This window comes from Heliconius melpomene, chromosome 4 (genome assembly GCF_056956725.1).
Source record: "Heliconius melpomene rosina isolate 202511_hmr_F chromosome 4, ASM5695672v1, whole genome shotgun sequence".
Lineage (NCBI taxonomy): Eukaryota > Metazoa > Arthropoda > Insecta > Lepidoptera > Nymphalidae > Heliconius > Heliconius melpomene.
In genome coordinates, this window is record NC_140392.1 from 3349295 (window position 1) to 3371777 (window position 22483).

The window sequence follows — 22483 nt, forward strand, 5'->3', positions numbered from 1 at the left end:
GGTTTAGTTTTAAAGAATTGAAAACGGAACGGATTACAATTAAATGGGGTGGATAGAAACATATTTAGAATTTAAGGAACATTTTAACAAAGCTCTCGACTTTAAATATAAAATAATATAATATGAAAGTATAAGTTAATACTGGTTTTAAATTTACTACATTGTAAAAAATTGTTCTACCGAATTTTGGAGGCATTGTGTGTTGAATAGCGGAACTTAACGTCGCGCTTTGCCTTTACACCAGAGCGAAGAAATGGAAATATAAATTTAATAAATATTTCATTTTATCATGTGGGGATCGAACCCGTTGCTCAACGTTTACAGTCACACTTTGTGCCTCTGCGCTACGACTGGTCAATAAATAGGCTATATATATATATATATATATATATATATGACAGTATGATCTTTGATAACATTTATAATATTACATATGAAATTATATTGTGTTATTGTGACTGGGGGGCGCTGTAAAAATATTTTGCCCCGGGCGCGAGGATTTAATTTTGTGAACGTTGTGGTTTATAAAATAAAAGTAAATACCTTGAGTACTTTTTTAATTTATTTTAACTTACACTTATTATCTGTTCAAATCACAATCATCACAATTATTAATATACGCTTCAATTGCTTTCGTAGTTTTATGTCTATTCAACCTGCAATTTCTATTCACCCCAGTTATGCGTATATTATTTTAATATATAACCCAGTAAAAAATTCAATTTTAGACAATAATATTTGTAAGTATCTATATATACTTACTTAAATTTGTTTTTGATAGTATCGTACCTATTTCTAGTATGAATTATGAAAGACTTTGTAACAGAATATAAATGGAGAAATTAGTATGTAATATTAGTATATAATATAATAGAATATTAGTATTGTATTAGTTGCTTTTTACTTTATTATAAAAAAAGCCGTTTTACTTTCAGTCTAAATTATATTGTTCATTGAGTGGCGAAACTTAATGTCTTATTTTATAATATGAAGAAACAAAAATTAATTAATAAAATATCAGAATCTGTAAGTGCACAGAAACTATCCCCCTGATGATCCATTACTACATTTTTTTAGCTTCACACTATAACCCATATAACAAAGTAGGCAGAGAGAAACTGAGAACGGAGTGGTAAAACACGCCGTCCCCATTAAGAGTTGTCAAGCCATTAAGGAGACAGGTAGGAAGCAGCTAATATTCGATGCAGTAATAATGGAATTACGCATGTTTGAGAGAGGCTGGCCGAGATAGAAAGAGAGGTGTAAAAATTGTAAAATTGAAAGGTAAATTCATAATTTTTATGTATTTCATAGGGCACATTCAGTGTGTCCATGATGTCCATTTTGTTGTTGTTTGTTACACTATAATAAAAAATCGACATCATTCTGTTTTTGCGGTTAGCCGTTAGATTTTTACTCTGCATTGTTTCTATTGTTCATTTTGCAAACAATAAATCATTTAATCCATATTATGAATCATCGAAACTAACGATACCGCTTTAAATTCATTCAACGATTAAAATAATCGCTTTATAGCGATAACGTTCTCCTTTTTCAATTAAATACTTTTTTCTTATTATAAAATCATGTAAAACAATCTTAATACTTGTATCAAATTCGCTTTCATTGATTAAGTACATAGATTTTCATTTTATTAACATGTGAGGCCAGTCGTGGCGCAGGGGCACAGTGTGACTGTAGGTGCGACAGGTTGTGGGTTCGATTCCTTTTCCAGGAAATTAAATATTTATTTATATATATTTTAATTTCTTCGCTCTGGTGTCGAGGCAAAGCGCGGCGTTGAGTTCTGTCACTCAACATGCAATTCGGCGGAAAGGGGGGAACGAAGTGTCTTTAACACTACAATATATATTACACTACAAGATTATAGTATGAAGCTGATTAAATTTTTTCTCTGGAATATTTCAATAAAACAATCAGGCTATATTTGTTCTTTTTTATTACAACAATATATATATTATACTAATCTACAATAGACAATATTAAATAACTTATATTTAATATATTTACATTTTTGTTATGGAATAAATTTGTCTTGCCTAAAATTGCTGTAGCAGGTTGCTATTGACTTTTGTATTTACGTTCATTTGTAAAATATCTTATTAAAATACTAAATTTGTTTATATATAACAAATAAAGTATTCGAGTTTTGATATATGTATACTATTATTATTATACCTTACTATTAGTTAATATCTAGTTTTCACCCGGAATATTGACGGACTATTTTAGTCCACTGTTGGGGATAGTTTCTCTGGACATAAGAAAGTGTTCGCTGTATTTGATTCGTTTCTTGTGGTGTACATTGCGGACAAGCGCCTCGAAGCACTAGCGGGGCGAGAGCTGGAAAAAATGAAAAAAAAATTAAAACTAACGAATAATTGCTTGTCGTATTATATAATATACGAAATAATATTGTACTATATGATCGATATAGTACAATATTATTTCGTAATAAAAAATAGCTTTACGTTGTATCCCATATATAGCTGGGTAGGCAGAGGCACCCCGTTCCAATTAACACACTTCAGTTCTCCACGTTTTGTTGAATTCTGGAGGCATTGATTATTGAGTGGCGGAACTTAACGCCGCATTTTACGCCGCGAAATGAAAATATTAAATATTTTTATTAATTTAATATATCTCCTTTCCATTTCTCCTGGTGGGAATCGAACCAACGACCTCCCGCATTTACATCGCATAAATAATCCATTGCTTGCTTATCACGACCATTATTTTCGATGAACTTTTAAGCCAATATTTATATTTATACTTATTTCTTTATTATAACTACTGGTTAATATTTTTCTATATCTTTGTTATTAAATATTTTTAAACTAGACTTATTCAATTCAATATTTCTTCACTTACTTTTCAAGCGTTTACCAATAGGGTCGCACGGTCCTTCTCCGAGAGCGCATTTTAATTGTCTTTGTATGAACCTTTTGTCGTTTAGTGCGTCATCTAAAGCTGTGTCAGAGACCTCTGGCCTTTGTGTTTGCGCCATACATACTACTCCAATAGTGCATATCACCAAAATGTAGCTAAACTGTAAATAAATAAATCAAAATCAGTATTTATTATTATTATTATTGTTATATTATAACATTAACTTCATTTAAATTAGGTAAAGTAGAGAGAACCTAATGTTTTAGAGCGGATGAATGAAAAATGAAAAAATGTCAAGATGGCCTCTTATGCTTGAAGTTTAATTTAGAAAAAATGTACGTTTGTTTATTTATTATCATTTGTGCTCTACATATTACAATTTATGAATTATTTTCATAATTTAATTATTGAGGTCGTCGTTGCGCAGTGGCACAAGAGTTACGTAAATGCGACAGTTGTGGCTTGTAGGTTCGATCTAACACGGGAGAACGACCTGTTATTTATATATATTTTCATTTCTTCTCTACAAAGAAGGGAACGTAGTATCTTCAGACTAGGTTCTCTCTGTCTATATGTGGGATACAGCGTGAAATTTTAAAAAAATATAGGGTTAAATGAATAATTAACTCAATTTTCCAAATTTAAACTGATATAATTTATTTAAATTTATATTTCCATTTCTTCGCTCTGATATCGAGGCAAAGGGCGGCGTTGAGTTGCGCCACGGAATACGCAATTCAGCGGAAATTGGGAAACGGAGTGTCCTAACACTAGATTCCCTCTGCCTACCCTGCTGTGTGCGGGATTCAGCGTGTTTTGATTTATTTATTATAAAAATATATATTAATATCTTCAGTAGATACAATAAAATTGGTCACTATGTTACAGAGATATGTGCTAAGGCACATGTGAATAGAGCCGACACCGTCGTGAGACGTGCTCAGACCTTTAATTATGAGGCAATCACTGGTGAAACAATACTGATTGCTATCTATATAATTTTACACTGTTTTTCTACTGACATTGACCCATCGTTATTTTTACATATCTTAAATCGATAATCCTCTGCATTAATTATGCTTGTATAACCAGATTGGACAAGTATCCCGCATATATCCCTGCGTCAGCTGTGGGAACCTGATGCCCTAATGTTAAGACACTCTCCCACTTCCGTTCTCCAGCTTCCGTTAAAATCTGGAAGCAATGTGTCTTGAGTGGCGGAGTTCGACGCCGTGACTTACCTCGTTACCAGAGTGGGGAAGTGGAAATATTAAATATTTAATTTTCCTCGAACCCACCTCTGCCACGACTGGCCCCGTCCTTTTCTTTTAATTTAAGGATAAAATGAATTTCTAGAGTAAAATTTTAACCGGATATCCTTTGTGAATACAAAATGTGGCTTTAAAAGTAATAAAGATAGCGTTCTGTATTCGTTTATTCAATTATAGCGTTGGGCGTTTTACATAAAGTTTTCTAATATATTGATTGTTTTAAAATATCATATAATTAATATTTATTGTTAAATAGTAAATCAAATATTATTATGATAATATTAATATTGTAGTAGTAGATAATTAGAAAATAAACCGTGACTCTATATAATTCGGATAAAATGCAAATTTGTGAAAAAAAATTTTTTAACAGTTGGTTAAACTGTAAAAATCTAAGAAATTAGGCAACTTCTGAAGGTTGTCTAACATTACCAATAATATTTTACAATTACCTAGGAAAAGAAATCAACTCAATTTACAAGGTAAATTCAAGACTTTTCAAGATTTCAAAACTAAGAACAGATTTCTTGACTTAAGTTAAACTTTATAAAAAGAATGATTCGAAAATATATTGAGAAATAAAATACAAATAGAAATAAAAGTCTAAAGTTTTATATAGATATGCTGATATTAAACGGTTTTATTTAGCTCACCCCGTTTGTTTATTTGTTTTTGAAATGATTTCAAATATAATTAAGTAAACTGTAGTTTCAGTGCATATATTGTATCAATATTAAAGATACATTTTAAAATGAATAACAATAATGTGCTTAGATGTAATGGAGCTTTTTTATCTTAATTTTTTCAGCTTTACGGTGTATTTCGCATATAGCAGGATAGAAGTTCCCGAGTAGGATTCGTACCCACAGCCCTTACATTTACAGTCAACCGCTGTTCAACTGCGAAAGAATGGCCTCTGTAAATAAATTTTTGGCTGCACGAAATCATGCAAATATCAAAATATATATGTCATATGACAAAGGAAGGTCTTTCTCTTTGTTTTATAATATCTTTTAAATATTTATGAGTTTTGTCTGTTATGGGTTTATTTGTCTTTAGTTAGTTAGTTGGTAATGTTGAGTGACGGAACCCAACGCTGCGCTTGGCCTCGTTGCCTATATAACTTCCTGGAGGGGAAATTAAGATAAGATCTATATAATATATAAATATTTTATGGCAAAAGAGATTACTTTGAAATTGAAGTAAGAAATAAAAAATTGATTTAATTACATATAAGTGGAGATATATAAGATATATAAATTGAAATATTATGTAGGTATGCTTTAAAAATATATATTCTTTAAAAATATATTACTTATATATTATAAAAGGAATCATAATAAGCATAATTATAATGTTCATTTCAATAATTCTCTGTGGCTTTGTTAGGTATACTTACCTTTGATTGGTGACTAATTGTCAAAACCACATACGACAAATACGTAATACAAATTATGACACATGTTTAATCAAAAACAGTAATAAAATTTAAATAAATTTTCCTCATTTTAAAATTGCCTAAAGAATTTTTATTAGGTGCCTATTTTACAAAATGTTTGTGAATTTTTATTTGAATACTAATTCGTTATATTGAAGTATTATGAGAACACAAAGTGTGACTATAACGACTGATTGTGGGGTCGATCTCCGCTGCAGAAAATGAAATATTTATTTAAATTTATATTTCCATTTCTTTGGCTCTGGTGTCGAGGCAAAAGGCGTTGAGTTACGTCACTCAGCACATAATGCCTCCAGAATACGGCGAAAAATGGGGAATGGAGTGTCTTAACACTAGGTTCCCCCTGCCTACAGTGCTGTGTGCGGGATAAAGCGTATAGCTAATTTATTTTTTAATTTTTTAAATACTAATTAGTAAAAACATTATAGAAGTAGGTCACAGTGTAGAGTTATTACTTGTTATTAAATATTGAAATTAACCGTTAAACGTACTTAATATATGTTTAATATATTAAAATTTCTTCATTTTATATGTGTTACTGATTATATGCTTTTATATTACTATGGTTTTTACTTTTTAAAAAGAAAAATTACAACATACATGTTTAAGATATGAATGAAGTTAGATTTGCAATTTTCCTTAAAATTAAATGTAGAATTCAATATGAGTCAGTTAAAATAAAAGTAATGATATTTCAATTTTACCTAGAGTCCTATTAAATAAAACACGGTTATAAAAGGAGTTAACCACCACTTCTTACTTTTGAAAAACAATAATGGGATGACCATGTAATACATAAAAGTCAACTTAAATATCAGGATAATTATGACATTAAAAATAATTTAAAAATGGCAGGTTTCATTTAAGTTGATCGCCCTTCACCTACTTTTTGTTGAGACAAGAAAAAATATATAGAACATTCGCTTTGTTGTCTGTAAATTTATAATTGTGTCAACATAATACAATTAAAAAAAAAAAGGTTTTCATTGTGTCTTAAAAAAAGCGAGTTCGTTGATGTCTTTATTATGCAGCTAAATAGTAGAGAACGTATTTTCTTAAAAGCAATTAATAATAAAAATATAATATGAAAAAATGTTTACAAGAAATCATTATTTTACAAAGAAAAATTGTAGAAATTAAAAGCATATAATTTATATAAACAGGTATATACACAATAATTTCAACAACTGCAATAAAATTATATATATAATATAGTACGCCAATAAGGCGGACAGGTAAAAATCTTTGCGAGTTTAACTATAATAATTATTGGAAGCTCTAAACATGTCGTCAACAGGAAAATGGAGATTATTGGGTAACTGGTCGTGCTTACCTGCATCCTTATAGTTAATTTGTACACTTTTACTTTCCGCAACACCTGAATGACCCGGATTTACGTTTTCTAATTATATTTTCTTTTCTGTTTCACGAACGCGAACGCCACCAGCGAGTTGCAACGGGCGAATGGTTGTAGAGTGAATGTTTCTTCGAGTACGATGGCGTAACTCCTTACTTAACCCGACCCCCTCTTTGCGAATTTAAGTATGTGATATTGCTATGCATTTGTTACGTGACAAAATAATGGGTAAATAAATAAAAAAGGCGAACTGACACAGATTTATTATATAAAGGTTCCCTAAGCGTACCATTGAACCGCAGTGGTAATTGTAATTGCGGACCATTTGAGTAATATATATACCAAATCGTCTGTCTGTCGTATCAAAACAAACTTATATAACATATTAGATAATAAACGTTAAATATATGTTTATGTGTTCACAATCCACTTTTATATTGTTTGTCTAAATATTTTCTATTAAATTATAAATATTTATGTTTTAGTTAGCATTATCTATATTGTTTGATAAAGAAATAACTCGATTGTGTTTTGTGTAGGATTTTCTAATGAAAAAACATTATAAGCGTGTGAAGTTAATTGATTATATTCAACAGTACGTGTTTACATCCATTTTTCAATACAAAATACTATAAATAAAAAATTTATTCATTATAATGAAATTTTGTGAGGCCAGTGCGGCGCGACTGCATAAGCGTATGACAGGTTGTAAGTTCGATTCCCATTAGAGGAAAAGAAATATATAATATTTTCATTTCTTCGCTCTAAGGACAATGCAAAGGGCGTCTTTGAGTTTCACCACTCATCACGCAATGCCTCCAGAAAAATAAAAAACTAACAATTTCCTGCTTTCATACTTTGTCATTAGATATACTTAATTACTAAACTTAATTTATTTCCAAAGTAGATGATAATTTTTTATTTTTTTTTATATATATAAGTGCGCGAAGTCAATGTATAAAATAAAGCTACATTTTGAAATTTAAATGATTAGTTAAGCAATTAAACAAAAACAAATAGTATTTAGTTTTAATTTTACTTAATTATGCATACAAGGCTTCTAGTGCAAACACTGTAATGGATAAAGTAAAAAAATAAATTAATTTAATACGTTTGGTGCCTAATTACACTTATAAATGTTTCCAATTTCGTACATATCTTTGATTGACAAAATAAAAAAAAACATGTTCTTTTTTTAAATTTTACCTAATAGTTTCTAAAAGATCGTTCTTCTCATATTATAACGTTTTAAGATAACATAAGAAAACCAAAAAATAATAAAAAAATTAAAATGAATTACTTTTAGCTTAAAATTTTTAGATATAAAATTCTGGTTTAACATAAAATTTCAACCATATTGACGAACGATCTTTGCCCACTCCCACGGATAATTTCTTTGTACGAAGGCGAGAGTGCGGCGAATTTGGTGTGTTTCTTTTGCAGAGCACTGAGGGCAGGACCCTCGGAGTACCAACGGTGCTAGAGCTAAAATAAATAAAAAAAAATATTACTTACTATTTTAAATGCTAAACTTTATATGTACTGCAATTAAGAAAAAAATTAAGAATAAATGAAACCATATCAGCTTCAAGTTGTATCCCGCACACAGCAGCGTAGACAGAGAGAACCTAATGTTGAGACACTCCGTTGCCCACTTTGCGCCGTATTCTAAAGACATTGCGTGATGAATGGTGGAACTAAACGCCGCGCTTTGCCTCGACACCAGAGCGAACAAAATGGAAATATAAATTTTCGTAAATATTTAATTTCCTCGAGTGGGAATCGAACACACAACCAGTCGTATTTACGCTTTGTGGCCCTGCGCCACTACTGGTGTAAACTTAAGAATAAAATACAAAGGTGAACGTACTTAAGACGGTGGCTTAATCATATTGAATTAAACATCCGTCGTTTTAAGAAGGTCTCATATTTCGATAAATTATGTAAAATTATGTTAAAGCTATATGTGTGTCTGTAATATTTAGTTTATGTAGGAATAAGATTTAACATGTATTGTTATTTTATTTCGACAATAATAGGTAAGTATGTTTGGGATTCCTTTGTGTAAGATTTTATTAGTAAGGTATTTATTATTATCATTATTATCACATAAAGTCCCAAAAATTTGGTGGATATGGGGAACGGAGTGTCTTAACACTAGCTTCCCTCTGCCTACCCTGCTATATCCAAGAAGGTGAAGGTAGAAAAAAAAATATCTGGTGATAATATTTAAATTTTTTTTTTAAATTGCTTCAACTTATTATAAACATTGCCTCTCTTCTTATTGTTTGATTTGTTAATTTTAATTTAGTTTTCACGCCTTATAGCCGCCTCGTAATATATTTCTATTGTAATTTGATTTTTATGACCTAATATAGTCACGAAATAACGACACTATTACGCTATACAGACGGAAGTTTGTAAAGCATAACGTCTTTGAAACACGCATCTAAAAAAGAAATCTTTTTTGCTTCATTTAAAATGGGTTATCTAAGCAAAATGGTGTTTTTTTAGTAGAAAAGTGGAACAACATTTTCTAAAGTATTACTATAATAATTTAAATGGCCGACTTGGTCTATGGAAGTATCACTTTATACGACAGATGAATTACTACGAATACAAACAATATTTTGCAATTATCTTCTGTTTTTTTCAGCTTCACGCTGTATTCTATATATATAGCAGGGCAGGCAGAGGAAATTTAGTGCTAAGACACTCCGTTCTTCACTTTCGGCTGAATTCTGGAGGCATTGAGTGGCGGAACTAAACGCTGTGTGTTTCATACGAGTTTTTTTGCTGCAAATGATTTAAAAAATACATTCATGAAGTCTACACGCGTCTCTCATCATTTAATTAATAGAGCATAACAAACTTAAAACTGCAAAATTTTCCAGATCGCTAAACCTGAATAAGTAAGTAAATACAGCATACAAATACTTACTTCTCAGTCTTATACCGACCGGATCGCACGGACCCTCGCTGAGTGCGCATTTAATATGGCGTTGCATAGTTCCTCGGTCAGCCAGCGTCCTTTCCAGCTGAATGTCAGACATTTGGGGCGCCGCCATCACGGTGACGCATATAGAGATTATAATAACTGGTATTGATGCCTGGAAATAGTTAAAAGTAGTTGATGTTAATTTCGATGGATGGATTTTAAGCGGGTTCAAATCGATTTTTTCATGTATAATATTTGTCTATGTCTGATTAATAGTTTTAAATAAAAATATATTTATAAACATATTTTATCGCAATAATTAATAATGGTACTATGGCACTTATAAGATCGAATCATTTTAAAAAAACTCCTAATTTTTCTTTTTAATTTAATTATAAGCGTATGACTCAACACATCAATATAACCGGAAGATTGCATATAATAAATTAAAGTAGATATCCTTGCCAATTCGGTTCCGTGAAAATTGTAGAGCAAAACTTTTATGATTAAACAACTTTTGTACGATCAATAATAATAATAATAATGAAGCTGACTTCACGCTGTATCCCGCACACAGCAGGGTAGGCAGAGGGAACCTAGTGTTAATACACTCCGTTCCCCACTTTCCGCCGAATTCTGGAAGCGTTGCGTGCAGAGTGGAACTCAGCGCCGCGCTTTGCTTTTTTTTTTCTTTTCACTTTCATTTTACATTAACTAAACGACTTCGCTTAGTATCAACAAGTAATTAAACAAGTTATCACTCTTTGGAGAGAGAAGCCCTAAGATATGGCTCAAGTTCTTAGATTAATGCATTATAATAAAAATAGTAATGTAAGCGCGTGAAATAAAGTAGAACATTTTTTTAATAATATGCTAAAAAAAATATTGTAAATTATATCTATTATAATCTTCTTTAAAATTAACTTTAAAATTAATAAACTATATCTTTTATAATCTTCTTTAAAATTAACTTCTTAAATCATTAAATTTCTTAAGATTTTATCTAAGTTTGTCCTTTTATAAAGTTAATACTAATTTAAAAATAAACGGTTTTTTACATCTAATCGTATATTTTCATAATTAATATTAAAAAATCGTAATACACCGTAATATTTACAATCGTAATATTTTTTAAAACAAGACATTTTCATAGTCTACAGACTGTAAATTAATGTAAGCGTCCCCGTGAATCTCAACACATTTAAACCACAGCAAAAACTAATAAAAAAATCAAATATAAATACCTGCATTTTTCTTATAAATTGTCCAGTAAAATCTTCAAAATCCCAATACTAGTTGAAATACAGTATAAAAATTAGGATTAAAAATGTTATAGGCCTACCATTTGGGCAAGGTGCGGCCGACGTATAGGGTCAGACTGTCCCAATCATCGCATTAACTAATCTGGACTCCCTCCCCTTAAGGTGATTAGGGCGTCAATGTGTTTTATGATAACTTGTTACCACGAAATCCGACCGGTCTCTCTCATCTCTTTGTTATTCTAGCTGGAGTCGAGGTATCTTGTTAAAACTTTTAAGTAGTTAAGACGATAAGGTTATATAGGACGTTGGTAATGAGGACGTGATTGTCCTGTTCTTATAAAGTATAATAATACGGTCATTCAAGAAATAAGTACATTTGAATTTGAAGACAAAGCTTTTGAAGACAATAAGATATACGTACACTATAAGTTAACAATGTTTACTTAAATGAAATATCTTTTCCTATAAATACTTAAGTATTTTTGGTGATTATCGTTTCTTAAAATATCTAATAGAAAAAAATATTCTTCGACGTTTATTATGAGCTTTTTTTTGTCTGTCAATACCTATATTTATTTGTGCCTATATATATTTTTTTCACAATTTATTATGTTGCCGCGGATCTTCACACTGTATACTGCATCTAGTAGGCTAAATAGATGGAAACTTGTGCTAGGACACTTTGTTCTCCACTTTTCCCCGAATTTTTGAGACATTGCTTGTTGAGTGGATGAGTCAACGTCGCGCTTTGTCTTATTTCCAGAGCGAAGTAATGAAAGTAATTATTAAATGTTTTGTTCCTCCTAATGGAAATCGAACCCACAACTATCGTATTTACCTTATGCCATTGCGCCACGACCTCTATCTATTTTTATGTATTTATAATTCTATAGCTACTTTATCAATTCACTTTTAGTGATGTTTATAATTTAGTAACATTTTAATTTAGCTTTTTCATAGATTTTTTTTAATGCTGAGATTGATTTTTATTTGGCTATACCGTTGGGCTTTAAAAATGTTATTGTTTACTGCTTGTTTGTAAATGTCCTTATTTTTAAATGTCAAACATAGTAGCTCAGCATTGTGCACAGACTAAAAAGCGGCGCAAAACACTTGTGCAATTCTTTCTGTTCGCATAATAAGTTTCCTTAAATTATAAAATTGAATTAAATAATTAAAAATAAACTTAATCTTAAGTTAGTTTCATTATTTTCATATTGCAATAGTGATATAGTACATTGATTGTGTTGATAAATATGAAAAAAAATTAAGATGACTAATTAACTAGTTGTCAGTCAATCATATGTTAGTAATTAATGATGTCAGTGTTTGTTTACTAATGACAGTTTTGATAAACATCCCAATATGAATCTTCCTGGAACTGCTGGAGAATCATCTTGCAAACGACAAGAAAATGGCGACGCTACAGAACCTGACCGCCCACTAAAGAAAGCTCGTTTTGCTTGGGAAGTTAAAGGCAAATACCATTTAAGAAATGGAATGTCTGATGTAAATCCTGCCACAACAATTGAATCTGAGAGAGCCGGCTCCTCATCTCAACATTGTGAATCTAAATTGATTGGTAATACTGAACAAAACCTTGAAATATTAGGTGACTACTTATTGAAACAGGATTTTAACACATTAGATTCCATTACTGATTCGAATTCGTCTTTAATGCCTAGTTCAAGTTGCTCCACGGAAAAATTTTCGTATCCTAGATATGTTAGTACCTTTGAGAATAATAGAGCTGTTAGTGAAAGTAGCAGTAGTAATGATGAAAGAACATCTGTTTCAAAATCCTTAGTATACTCTAATAAAGATGCAGAGGACCAGTGTATTGCTCGATGGCAAGCAAGACAGGTAATTATCTGAAACATATCAACAGCTATTAAAGAGTTTTATATTCTAATATATTTTTTCATATATATTCATATTGTAGTTCATACTTACCAGTAGAATAATTAATATTTTTAAAATTTACAGATGGCAAAATGTTTTGTTGACAATACTATAAATAGAGTTTTGGACAACTGGATGATTGCACCACTTCCTATTGATATGGACAATAATAGAGTGCTTGCTTTAGATGCAGCGGAATTTATAAATAATCTACCAGGTGACAACAGTATTGAAAATGAAGCTATTCTTATGGCAATATCAGCACATGGATTACAAAACAACTCCACTTCAAGTGTAATTGAAAATGATATGGAAAATGACAATATACATAATACCAACAGAGATTTGTTTCTATCACCGCCGAGTAGCCCTTTACCATCTGATGACGAGATCAATTCAGAAAACAAACTAAACAAAAGTTCAACTCAAATGGACGAAAATTCGGCAAACAACTTAGATATGTCATGGGGATTCACAAAGGAAGTAAATCAAAATAACAATTTACCGCTAAGTTTTTATCCAGAAAGTTCCAGTTCTTCATATCAATATTTGAGTGAATCTGACAATATGAATAATAGTAATGTTGAATATGACGGTGATGAAAATGTAAGTTCAAATGGTGATATAGTCGGCAACCATTATGATTTCCTTGATGCAGCTGTATCATTCGCAATACAATATAAAGGCCTAACATCCTATGGGACAGACTATGGCTAAAATCGAGTGAACAAAAAATCCTATTTATTTTAACATTTTTAAATTAAAGTGTTATTTCACATTAAGGATATAAAATAGTTTAGAAAATATATAAAAAATTGAATGTAGCAGGATTTGAACTCACAACTCTTGGAATCCAATCAATGGCGTGGGTTTGACTCCCCCAACATACCATTTTTTATACATTTTCTATAAAAATCCTATTTACTGACTTAACTTACATTATAAGTAGTTCTTGGATACTATAAGAGGTGCGAAATATTTTATCATAAATTGTAGATAAAGATATAGAACTGCCATAGAATTCTACTGTTACCATATTTTAAAAGTTTAAAGTTGATGTTGTCCACATATGCCTAAAAACCACTAATCATTTTTCAACCATGGATAATATTTTGAAATAGAAAAAAATAAAATAAAAATACATTTCAATCTCCTACATAAGTATAATGAATTATTTTAGTTTAGTTATTACTTAAAAAAAAATTGTATGCTTCTTTATTTGCACATTTAATTAATGATCTAGTTAGCAGTAACTATTGAAACTATTTTGAAAAGAATAAAATTAATTTAAAATGAAAGAATATTTAGATGAAAATGTTATTTACAGAAACATGAGGCCATTGTTTCTCAGTGGGACCTCATCTGATGATAAATGATTTGATTGAGGCATTAATACTTCTTTGGGGATTTCCCGTAAGGTTAAATGGTTACTTATTTGTTGATGTGTAAAGGAAGTCAATTTTATTTATTTTCCTTTCCTTTTCCGCCTCTGGTAAGGTAAATTCTGGTGTTGGTTTCATTACTTAACACTCAACTTTTAACTTGAGCAAAAATTAAAGAAAGAAGTGTCTTGACACTAGTTTTTCTTCACTTAACCTGTTATATGCAGGATAGTGTGAAGCTAAAAATGCTAAAGAACACTTAAACACCAAAATTTTTGACATTTTAGATACACAAATAAAGTTATATAAAAAAATATGTAATTTATGCATGAAATTATAATTTGTATATCTATTTCTTATATTTACTACAAGTTATTATTAAATTAATTGTTTATATGTCTTACATTTGTATTATTTATTCTGAATTGTTACAATGTACTTTTTATCTAAAACCATCAGAAAAACTGTAGGGCTGTCAAAAATTCTATATTAAAGTATTTAAAGAACCAAAATGGTAAAATGACTTTAAAAAAATATTATATTTATTAAGTTTAACTTTTCAAAAGTGATTGATTGAATGATGAATTATAAAAATAAGCCTCTAGTATTATGTTATAAAACCGCACAATTTAACGTTATTTCTTTTATATAGTATGCAAAATTAATTACGTTGTTAAACTGTCTTTTTGGTTTGATTATGCAGTGGCAGCCCTTAATCTGTGGATAATATTATTTGATTGTGATATTACTTTTAATAAATATTTTCATACACCATGTGAGAGTACAAAATATCCATGTGGAATATTCATTCATTTAGATATCGTTTTGTAATCCTAAATGTTTATTAATTAAGTTATGCTTTAATATATTTTTATATAGACATTTTTACTAAATTTTCTACTCGGTTTCTTTTAAATGGTTTACTTTATTGCTGATGTGCAATGGAGTTATGCAGCTTCTTTTAAATAGTTTAAGACTGTATGCCATAATGTCATGTGTCAATAAAATATCTATATATGTATCTAAATGTTTTCTTTTAATAATAAAAAGTATTTTTTTTTATATTTTCTTAAGAAGAGAAAATTAACCAAACTTAGCAAACTTCATATTATATTAATATAAATTTAATATAAATGAAATACTAATTAACGTATCTGGGTGCAGCTAGTGGGTTTATACAAAATAAAAAAATGCTCAATAACAATTTTATTATTGCTTGTTATTATTCACATAATACAAAATAAACTATGCACAAGTTTAAGACCACTGATGTAATTCTATTTGACTTTATAAAATCTGAAATACAACTTGCTATCATTCACAACAGTAGTGTGCGTACGGTGGGCCAGACGAGTGTACAATGTCGAATAAGAAATATATATATATATTTTAGTTTCGCGCTGTACCCAGCATATTGCAGGGTAAAGAGAGAGAATCTACTTCAAAGACTACTCCGATGCCTACGCATTGCAAAGTTTTCGAGGCCGGGCCATTTGAGTGGCAATAATTAAAGCCGCGCTGTATTGTTATCATAGCAGGGAAATATAAAAAAATCATTCCCCCGAGTAGGAATCGAACCCACAACGTTTTCGTTTACAGCTGAACTGTGCCGCTATACTCAACAGCCTTATGGAATATAATATTACTTCTATATAACTTGTATAAGTCGTGAGGCCCAGTGTACGTAGCACATAATTAATATATAGGGGACTATTCGTTTCTATATTTCCGGCACCATAAACTAACTGTACAGTTCATTTATAATAAAAGAAAATAAACGAATACAAAAATATCAAATTTCTCGTAAAATCATTTCGCTTATTATTATTGTTTTTTTTTTCAACTATATGCATAGTCTGTGTGACACCGGAAATATAAATTATTCGAAATAAATGGTTTCGAAACGCAGTCTCCGCTTAATAATTGTGATGTTCTCACGTAAATTATATTTATTACATTACATTCATGGCCGCGTATCCTAAACGATAAATTTCTAATTATTCAGTAACTGTACAAGGATTATTCTATTCATATTCGTCGAGTTGTTAAATATATGTACAAAATTAATAAAAAAAAACCTCACCTCTGCCAATCTCTAAGCTATCGTAATCAACTAACTACACATAAAACAATCCAGCAAACTATGTTTTCTTGTTTTATTCTTTTTTTTTATTTTCGTCACATCTGTCGATATAGTTTAAAAAAAAATCTTAATATTTTAAGACATTTTCATTGATTTTATCATTACAATAGTAACGATGCACTCTATGATTATGGAAGGGGGGAGGGAAATGGTTAAATTAAAATATGGTGACATAAGTATATCAACAGATATGACCACATTTACATTTATTTTTCCAAACAGATTTGAACCAAACATATAAAGCTTGACCACTGTTTTGTATGAAAATTACAATGTCTAACTATCCATGTTAAATAAAATAGGAAATAATTTTCAATATAATATAAAAAGAAATGATTAGGTAAATTATAAAACAAATGGTTTCTTCAACAATGTTCTATGACAATCTCAAGTAAATCTCAAGTTGTTAATTTTAATTTCCTTAAACTAGTCAGTTTTTTTCTAAGTTAGTTGTTAACAAATAAATTTAGAATTAACTTAGAAAAAGAACTAATTATGCAAAGAAAATCGAAGACAATTAGTTCAAAGAAGTTCAAAGAAGTGACATTTATAATTAAAATTTAAAAAGTAAAAAAAGATCAATATAGGAAAATATATAAAATTATTATTACAAAATAAACATTAACACATTGTTATTTTCAAATACACACATGTGGCCATACAAATCAGTGTGATGCATACATTGTGCCGTTATCACCACTAGCGCTTTATCAATTCATGTAACTAACATATGTCATGGTATTCATAAAATAAATAAAATACGTTATTTCCACAATCTCATTTAAACATTTATAAAATTAAAATAAATGTTGTTATCAAAATTGTATATAATGACTTAGGCACTAATTTGCTGCGTAGATTTCCTTATTATACATACAAAAAATGTTAATAAAATGTTATACAAGTTTTGGTTCAATTCACACGTCACAATATAAAATAAAATATATAAATATATATTATATAGAGCAAAAGAAATATTTGCATTACTAAATAAAAAAAAACAAACCGTAGCGTTTTCGTAAAATCGTAATGCAAACAAAATTTAGGTGCAATCCAAAAAGAAAATACTGGGACAAAAAAAATATGATCGATATAAATACTATTTTAAAAAATACCATCTTAAGTAACGAATCAAAATAAAAAAATAATAATAATCACAACCGAGAGCGTTCCAAAACTTATTTTCTGTAAAAGGTAAGCAAGTGTACAAGCTGCCCTATAACTCAAAATTAAACACTATTACGGGAAATGGCACAAGATGTTAAGACAATGGACAACACAATGAATATTTTAAAAAAATAAATGTGACTTTTTTTAAAATTCAAATTTAAAAGTTTTCGGATTTAATATACGTGAAAAAAATTTTTAGAATTTAGGTTCCACGTTGCAAATTTATTTATTAATACAAATTAAAACTGACAAACTCCATCAAAAATATTTTGCGGCGAGTGAATAATATACAATATAGCTGCGTATTACACTCGTTTAAGTCACAACCGCGCAAATATTCTGGAGCACTCTTCAGTTTCATATAATCTCAGTATGTTATACTAAAAAAACTACATAATTATGTACATACCTTATATTATGTTACATGATTACAGATAAAAAATCTTCAAAAGTTAAAAAATTGACAAACACATTTTAACTCTCTTATATTTAACAAAGCGTATGGATTCATCGTATTATTTACATTTATGTAAAGATAACTGCAATGGGCACCAAATTATAAGTACGTTATTAGTACACACTGGATTATATGACGTCACATTTATCCAAATTGTTTATAATTTTGATAAATATACATATCTGAATTATTTTCTTTCAGATGCTAAATGATATTTAAAAAAAATACAAAAAGCATATTTCATATAATCCAAAGTTTCAATACAGCGAAAATAACGTTTATTTACATAAATATAACATATTAGTACCACGTCTAGAAAAGGCTTTTGTATAAGCTAATTAAGTTTTGTTTAAGTTAGAAGTTACATGGTGCGCTTTAAAAAGTTTTTATTTAAAAAATGTATTTTTTTTTAAATTCTCAATACAAATTAGAACAAAGTCGCGTTCTATAAGAACAAGGTGTTTAAAAATAATTATGAAACGAACATTAGGCTATGTTAAAATAATTTATATATAATAATAATAGCATTGCAACTTTGTTCTTAATTGTACAATATACACTATATTCTATATATTACAAGATTCTGTACCGACATGTCTCGTAAAAGGCCCTTATTTATATCACGGAATTGTTTTTCAAAAATCATTGATATTATTATTGTATGATGTAAAGAAAAAATCTATAACTAAGCTGCGCCATAACCAAAAAAACACTGGGTATTTTAATTGTAATTGTATTGAAAATATTTTTCTACTTCTCATTTATTATAAGGCGGAAGTGTAGACTTAATAATTATTACATATTTACAATATGCACAGATAATAAAGCGACACACACAAAGGCCCATAAAATTATTGGCCAACATATTGCTTTTTTTACATTTTTTCTTACTATATTACACCTAGCTGTCACTAATGTTTTTATTTTTATTTTTAGTGAACACTAAATATTTTTTTAATCTCGGCAGCTATATGTCATACAGTAAATTTAGTATCTACTATGCCGTTATTAGTTTCCTAATGAAAAAATCACATTAAATTGCTTCAATAGATATGCCTAAGCACAAATAGGCGCACTATTTTGTGATAACATTTCACAAATTAATTAATAAAAAACAAGGATATTTCCTTGATATTGATCTCTGATCTGAATACTGTTTTAGACAATAGTAAAATAAAACAAAGGAAATTCAATATGGGATTTTTAAGTAATTTTGTTTAATTTAACAATTATGGGAACTAAAACATTATATCATTTGATATAAGATGTTTTTATACAACCAATATCACTAACATTCATAAATATTTAATTTTACGACAAGGGGCTCAAAACTATAGAGAAGGTGACATTTCAAATACCTTACTGATTTAATAAATAAAACAGACTAGCAAATTGTGGGCAATTATAATTCAATTCAATTGCATAATTATATCAATTTTGATAATGTTTTCCATCTGAATAACAATACTAAAATTCTAGCCATGAGATCCATCTTAGACTTTCGTGCATTCCAATAAATTAATAATCCATACAAATGAAGTGTAATAAATACTTGTGATGAGATTAGTGACTCACGTAGGGAGAGCGTTGGGGAATCGTTATGGTTTGAACTTAACAAGTGGTATGTTTTTTGAATGTAGGCACTTGTCACAAACCCATTCCGCGTATACCTCTGCTGTTAAAAGCTGGAAAGCAGGCTCCGTCAGCCCTGTACATCCTCTGGAATTATCATAAGCATGTGTTAAATAACATTATGTAATCAACTTTTTCAAGGGTCACACTGTACCCTGCATATATGTAGAAGGGTAGGCACACTAAACCTATTATTGAGACACGAGAAGAGAGTAATAACTCTCTTACCACCAAATTTTATTTTATTGTAGACATTATGTGTTGAGTGGCAGAACTCAGTCAACTTTCTTTTGTTAATAGAATAAGGAAATAAAAAAAAATCACTATTCCAAGTGGGTATTGGACCCACAAAAATGTTTATATCAATGAATGTTTAAATCAATCAATTACTATGTAACATAAATTAAAAAATATTTGCAATGTATTTTAAAACTAAATATAATAATGGTCTATTTATATGTTAAAAATAAATAATGTTATAAATAATAGTTAAAATTATTATCATATCCATGTGAAATCTTTTTTTAAGTTTAAATTTTTTGACAACAAATACTTAATATATATGATAAAAACATTCTTACCTATGGAACCAAAAGTTGCAACCAGACTCACACAATATAGCCTGATCATTATCATGAACTTCTTTATGGCATACTCCACAGGGGTATATGGGTGGAGCATTTGGATTTTGTGGATTGAACACCATTGGTTGGTCTGGAGGGTAAATTTTTCCAGCACTTACTGGCATAGGCTTAGGTCCAAACATTCCCATATTTTGGCCCATAGGCCCTACACCTTGACCCCCTGGGCCACCTAATGCCATGCCACTCATTCCAGCAAGAGGTCCACAATTTCCCATATTACCTGGACCAGGGCCCATTGCCATTGAACTGTTGCCACCCATACTCATTGATCCATGACCCATATGATTGCCGGAGTATGGTGGTCCTGGGCCCATAGAAGTCATTGGCCCGTTGCCTCCCATTGGTCCACTTCCCATTCCTGAGCCCATTGGACTTCCATGTCTCATAGGCCCACAGTGCCCAGGCCCCATTCCACCACTCTGCATTGGGCTGGGGGACATTATTGAACTACTTGGACCCATAGAGCCATTAGAACAACTACCGCCCATAGGGCCATTCATGCGTGGAACATTCATACCTGGACCTCCACCTCCCATTGGTCCATTTATAGGGCCATTCATTGATCCACTACCAAGTGGACTGTGCATAGGTGGTCCCATAGGACTGTTACTCATATGACTACCAGGCATTGATCCCATATTCATTGGACTTCCCATTGGCCCTGATGACATTGGAGAACCCATAGGCATAGAATTCATTGGGCTCATTGGACTTCCCATTGACCTGGACGTAGGGCCCATACCTGGACCCATATTATGATTACTCATTCCCATATTTGGCCCACCCATTGGAGACATACCACCCATATGACCCATAGGACTCATATTACCCATAGGACTTATCCCACCTCTGGGTGGCATTTGTTGATTCATGGGGCTCATAGAGTGTGGTGCTAGAGGACTCATGTGTCTCATTGGAGGCCCACCCATATTATGACCCATAGGTCCCATCATTCCCATGGGACCATTTTGACTCATCATAGGCCCATTTTGACTCATCATGGGACCATTGTGTGACACTGTGGAAGGTGAATCATCAAATGGGTTTGATGCTACAATTGTATCTCCATATCCTGTTAGAGGTGGAGGCAGTAAGTCTTGAGCTGTAGGCGGTGGTTGAGGAGTTGTTAAGGCATTATTTGTATTTGCAGTTTTTCTTCTCTTTTTTGGGTTACTTGGTGCTGGTGCAGGAGGTGTTGGTGTATCCATCGGTGGCTTAAAATCTGGAGGGCCTAATCCCGGCCCTGGTAGCCTGTACGATGGCATGCCTGCCAGGTTGTGACTCATTTTGCTATTATATCTTTCCAGCTCTAACAACCATTATGATTAATTTCAATTTAAAAAAACTACTTCAGAGTATGTATTTTCACAAAAGGCACCGCATTGTCACGAGAAAGCGCAATAACGTGCCGGAAGACTGGTTGTATCTATTTCTGTAACAAAAAATACATTAAATAAACTGTACAAAGAGTACATATATTACAATGCATATTAATGACAGTAATAAACAAATATCTTGTGTATGCTGTTAAATTCTCCAGGCGGCAATGATTACGTTATGGAGCGCAGCATAAGCAGAAACATCAGTAACCTGCTCATTATAAATGCATAAATCTGCTAGATCACTTTGAATTGCATAAATATCTTTGGAATAAACCACCTAGAATAGAAATAAATATACAATACTTACTGCATTATCAATTAAGCATCGGAATTAGTGATTATTTTTTTGTCCTCATCAAGACCCCAAGACAGGCGTGCAACATATGACAAAATACCAAAAGGAAACCACTTCTTAACTACAGTTCTTTTTATTCACAGAAGGGCTTTAACTGGATTAATGCTTTAACACATATAAAGCACACTTATTACGAGATATACCAGTCCATTGAATACATTTTTATTTACGACTCACTATATTCCAAACAACACACGCCACATTCACGATGTATTTTTA

General features: G+C 30.6%; 3 protein-coding genes across 6 annotated transcripts; 1 reads left to right on the forward strand and 2 right to left on the reverse strand.

The window, feature by feature from the left end:
- Nucleotides 1-2084: 2084 nt before the first annotated feature.
- LOC146539459 (putative odorant-binding protein A10) lies at nucleotides 2085-13251 on the reverse strand. 4 transcript variants are annotated; one of them, XM_085185007.1, is made up of 5 exons: nucleotides 11180-11318; nucleotides 9939-10107; nucleotides 8364-8482; nucleotides 2893-3070; nucleotides 2085-2364 (listed from the first exon to the last, which is right to left on the reverse strand). In XM_085185007.1, the coding sequence occupies exons 1-5, from the start codon at nucleotides 11183-11185 to the stop codon at nucleotides 2225-2227; spliced, it is 612 nt and encodes a 203-aa protein (XP_085041133.1). In that variant the 5' UTR covers nucleotides 11186-11318; the 3' UTR covers nucleotides 2085-2224. The 4 variants fall into 4 exon arrangements, with proteins under 4 accessions (XP_085041133.1, XP_085041129.1, XP_085041131.1 ...); XM_085185003.1 differs by lacking the exons at nucleotides 8364-8482; nucleotides 9939-10107; nucleotides 11180-11318 and adding an exon at nucleotides 6974-7112 and having other exon boundaries at nucleotides 2096-2364; XM_085185005.1 differs by lacking the exons at nucleotides 2085-2364; nucleotides 2893-3070; nucleotides 11180-11318 and adding an exon at nucleotides 13151-13251 and having other exon boundaries at nucleotides 8018-8482.
- LOC146539460 (uncharacterized) lies at nucleotides 12425-15502 on the forward strand. The gene is made up of 2 exons (XM_085185000.1): nucleotides 12425-13060; nucleotides 13184-15502. Exons 1-2 carry the CDS (start codon nucleotides 12563-12565, stop codon nucleotides 13814-13816), a joined length of 1131 nt encoding a protein of 376 aa, XP_085041126.1. The 5' UTR covers nucleotides 12425-12562; the 3' UTR covers nucleotides 13817-15502.
- A 170-nt stretch (nucleotides 15503-15672) lies between these two features.
- pygo (pygopus family PHD finger) lies at nucleotides 15673-22356 on the reverse strand. The gene is made up of 3 exons (XM_085184999.1): nucleotides 22217-22356; nucleotides 20465-21959; nucleotides 15673-19970 (listed from the first exon to the last, which is right to left on the reverse strand). The coding sequence occupies exons 2-3, from the start codon at nucleotides 21811-21813 to the stop codon at nucleotides 19850-19852; spliced, it is 1470 nt and encodes a 489-aa protein (XP_085041125.1). The 5' UTR covers nucleotides 21814-21959; nucleotides 22217-22356; the 3' UTR covers nucleotides 15673-19849.
- Between the last annotated feature and the right edge of the window lie 127 nt (nucleotides 22357-22483).